This window comes from Emiliania huxleyi (assembly GCF_000372725.1).
Source record: "Emiliania huxleyi CCMP1516 unplaced genomic scaffold EMIHUscaffold_4028, whole genome shotgun sequence".
NCBI classification, from domain to species: domain Eukaryota; phylum Haptophyta; order Isochrysidales; family Noelaerhabdaceae; genus Emiliania; species Emiliania huxleyi.
In genome coordinates, this window is record NW_005198945.1 from 1 (window position 1) to 1,810 (window position 1,810).

The 1,810-nt window shown below is 66.6% G+C and overlaps 1 protein-coding gene across 1 annotated transcript; it reads right to left on the reverse strand.

The window, feature by feature from the left end:
* Positions 1-1,295: 1,295 nt before the first annotated feature.
* On the reverse strand, positions 1,296-1,731 carry EMIHUDRAFT_255888 (hypothetical protein; the record flags this gene model as incomplete). Its single annotated transcript, XM_005770003.1, has 2 exons — positions 1,296-1,309; positions 1,518-1,731. 2 exons carry the CDS (start codon positions 1,729-1,731, stop codon positions 1,296-1,298), a joined length of 228 nt encoding a protein of 75 aa, XP_005770060.1.
* Positions 1,732-1,810: the final 79 nt, after the last annotated feature.

The window sequence follows — 1,810 nt, forward strand, 5'->3', positions numbered from 1 at the left end:
AGTCCGGCATGGCCGGAACAAGGTCGTGGCCCAGTGCATCGGACAATGAGCCGGCATTTGGCCCGGGCAGCGGGTGCAGGGCGCCCACCTGCTGGCAAATGTCCTGGTGGTATGCCCCCGGGTGGGAGGTTTTTACCGCCACGCATCCTTCCACCAGGAAGCGTTGCACCAGTTGTTCCAGTTCGGGTGTGGCAGATGGGTTTGGGGCAGCAGGCTCGGTGGTAGCGGCAGCAGTCGGGACAATCTCAGGGGGCCGTGGATACCGGGCCCCCCATAAAACGAGACCTGCTCCAAGACCTGTTCCGGCAAGGCCGTACACGAGCTTCGCCCGCGGCATGCCTCGGTTCCGATTCCGCGTGCTTTCCCGGCCCGGACGTGTCCCCGGCCGGGGCGCCCCCCCCCCCCCCCGCGCCGCAGGCGCCCCCGGCGCCGCAGGCGCCCCTCGCGCCGCAGGCGCGGGCCAGCGCGGCGCGCAGCGCCGCAGGGGTGTCATAAATAAGGCCCCTGAGTCCTCGACTTTTTTGGGTCGTAAACTTCCGCGACATATCACCCCTTTGCAGGTCGATCCTAGAGGCCTAGCCATGTAGCATACATAGACAGGCCTTCAGACGCGGTCGAACACGCTATCACGCTCACACGATGTCAGCAGCTTTACTTCGGACACGCACACGCTTCCACCACACAACACAGCGGCGGCGGCAATGGAGGTGGTCGCGCGGCCGCGGCGAGGCGGCGACGTCGGCGGCGGTGGTAGCGAGGGCAGCGGTGGGGACGATGCAAGCGGCGCGAGCGGCGCGAGCGGCGCGGGTGGGGGCGGTAGCGCGGGCAGCGGCGGCGATGGGTGCAGCGAGGAGGCGTGGGAGCGGCACCGGCGGCGGCGTCGGAGCTCGGAGACAGCAACGTCGCAGGCGGTGGTTGTGGATGCGTCGGGGTCATGGCAGCAGGGGTAGCAGCGAGGGCGGCGAGGGCGGCACCGAGGGCAGCGGCAGGGGTGGCGGCGAGAGCAGGGAGGCGAGGGCGGCGAGGGCGTCAGCGGCGAGGGCAGCGAGGTATGCGGTGAGTCGGTGCCCAGCGGCGGCGGCGGCGGCGGCGGGCGGCGGCGACGGCAGCGACGGCAAAGGCGGTCCGGTGGTAACGGTGGTCTTCTGGAGAAGCAGGGATGGTGCCCATCTTGTCGTCTGAGCGCTCACGCTCAAGGTGATCTCGGTGCATTCACGAGGCTCTTGGACGGTCCGATGAACAGCGTCGGCCTATCGGGCACTGCACAGCGGCGAGGCAGCAAGCAACCCGGACCCTTACCGGACGAAGTCTGGGCACATGTGCTGTGCGAGACACTTAAGCACCGACGGCACACCGACCGACCAAAGCCCCAAGTAGGATTTCTACGAAGGTTAAATTCTACTGCCGCATCGCTCTTGAAAACTCAAAGGAATCTCATTAGGCATCCACACTCAGCCGCTCAGGTGTTGGTGCAGCAGGCAGCAGTGCAGCTTCGACTGCGGCCATCACGTCGTCACATGGAGCAAAGATGTGCAGCGCGGCGAGCGGATCCTTCGGCGTGTTCTGAAAGCTCACGATGACCAGCCTGCCGCCTGCTGGCTTCGCCTCGCGCGGCGGTATGCATTCCTCTGGAAGTTCGCACGCGGTCGGCACGCTCAGGCTGCTGCCAAGCACGACGACCAAGTCTGCCTTCAGCATCGCTACCCACGCGCGATCATGCTCTGCCTCCATGCTCGGCACATGCTCGAATGTATTACCGAAATGGGCGAGGTTGTCCCGAAGCGGACCGCCGCACTTCTCGCAAGGTCGC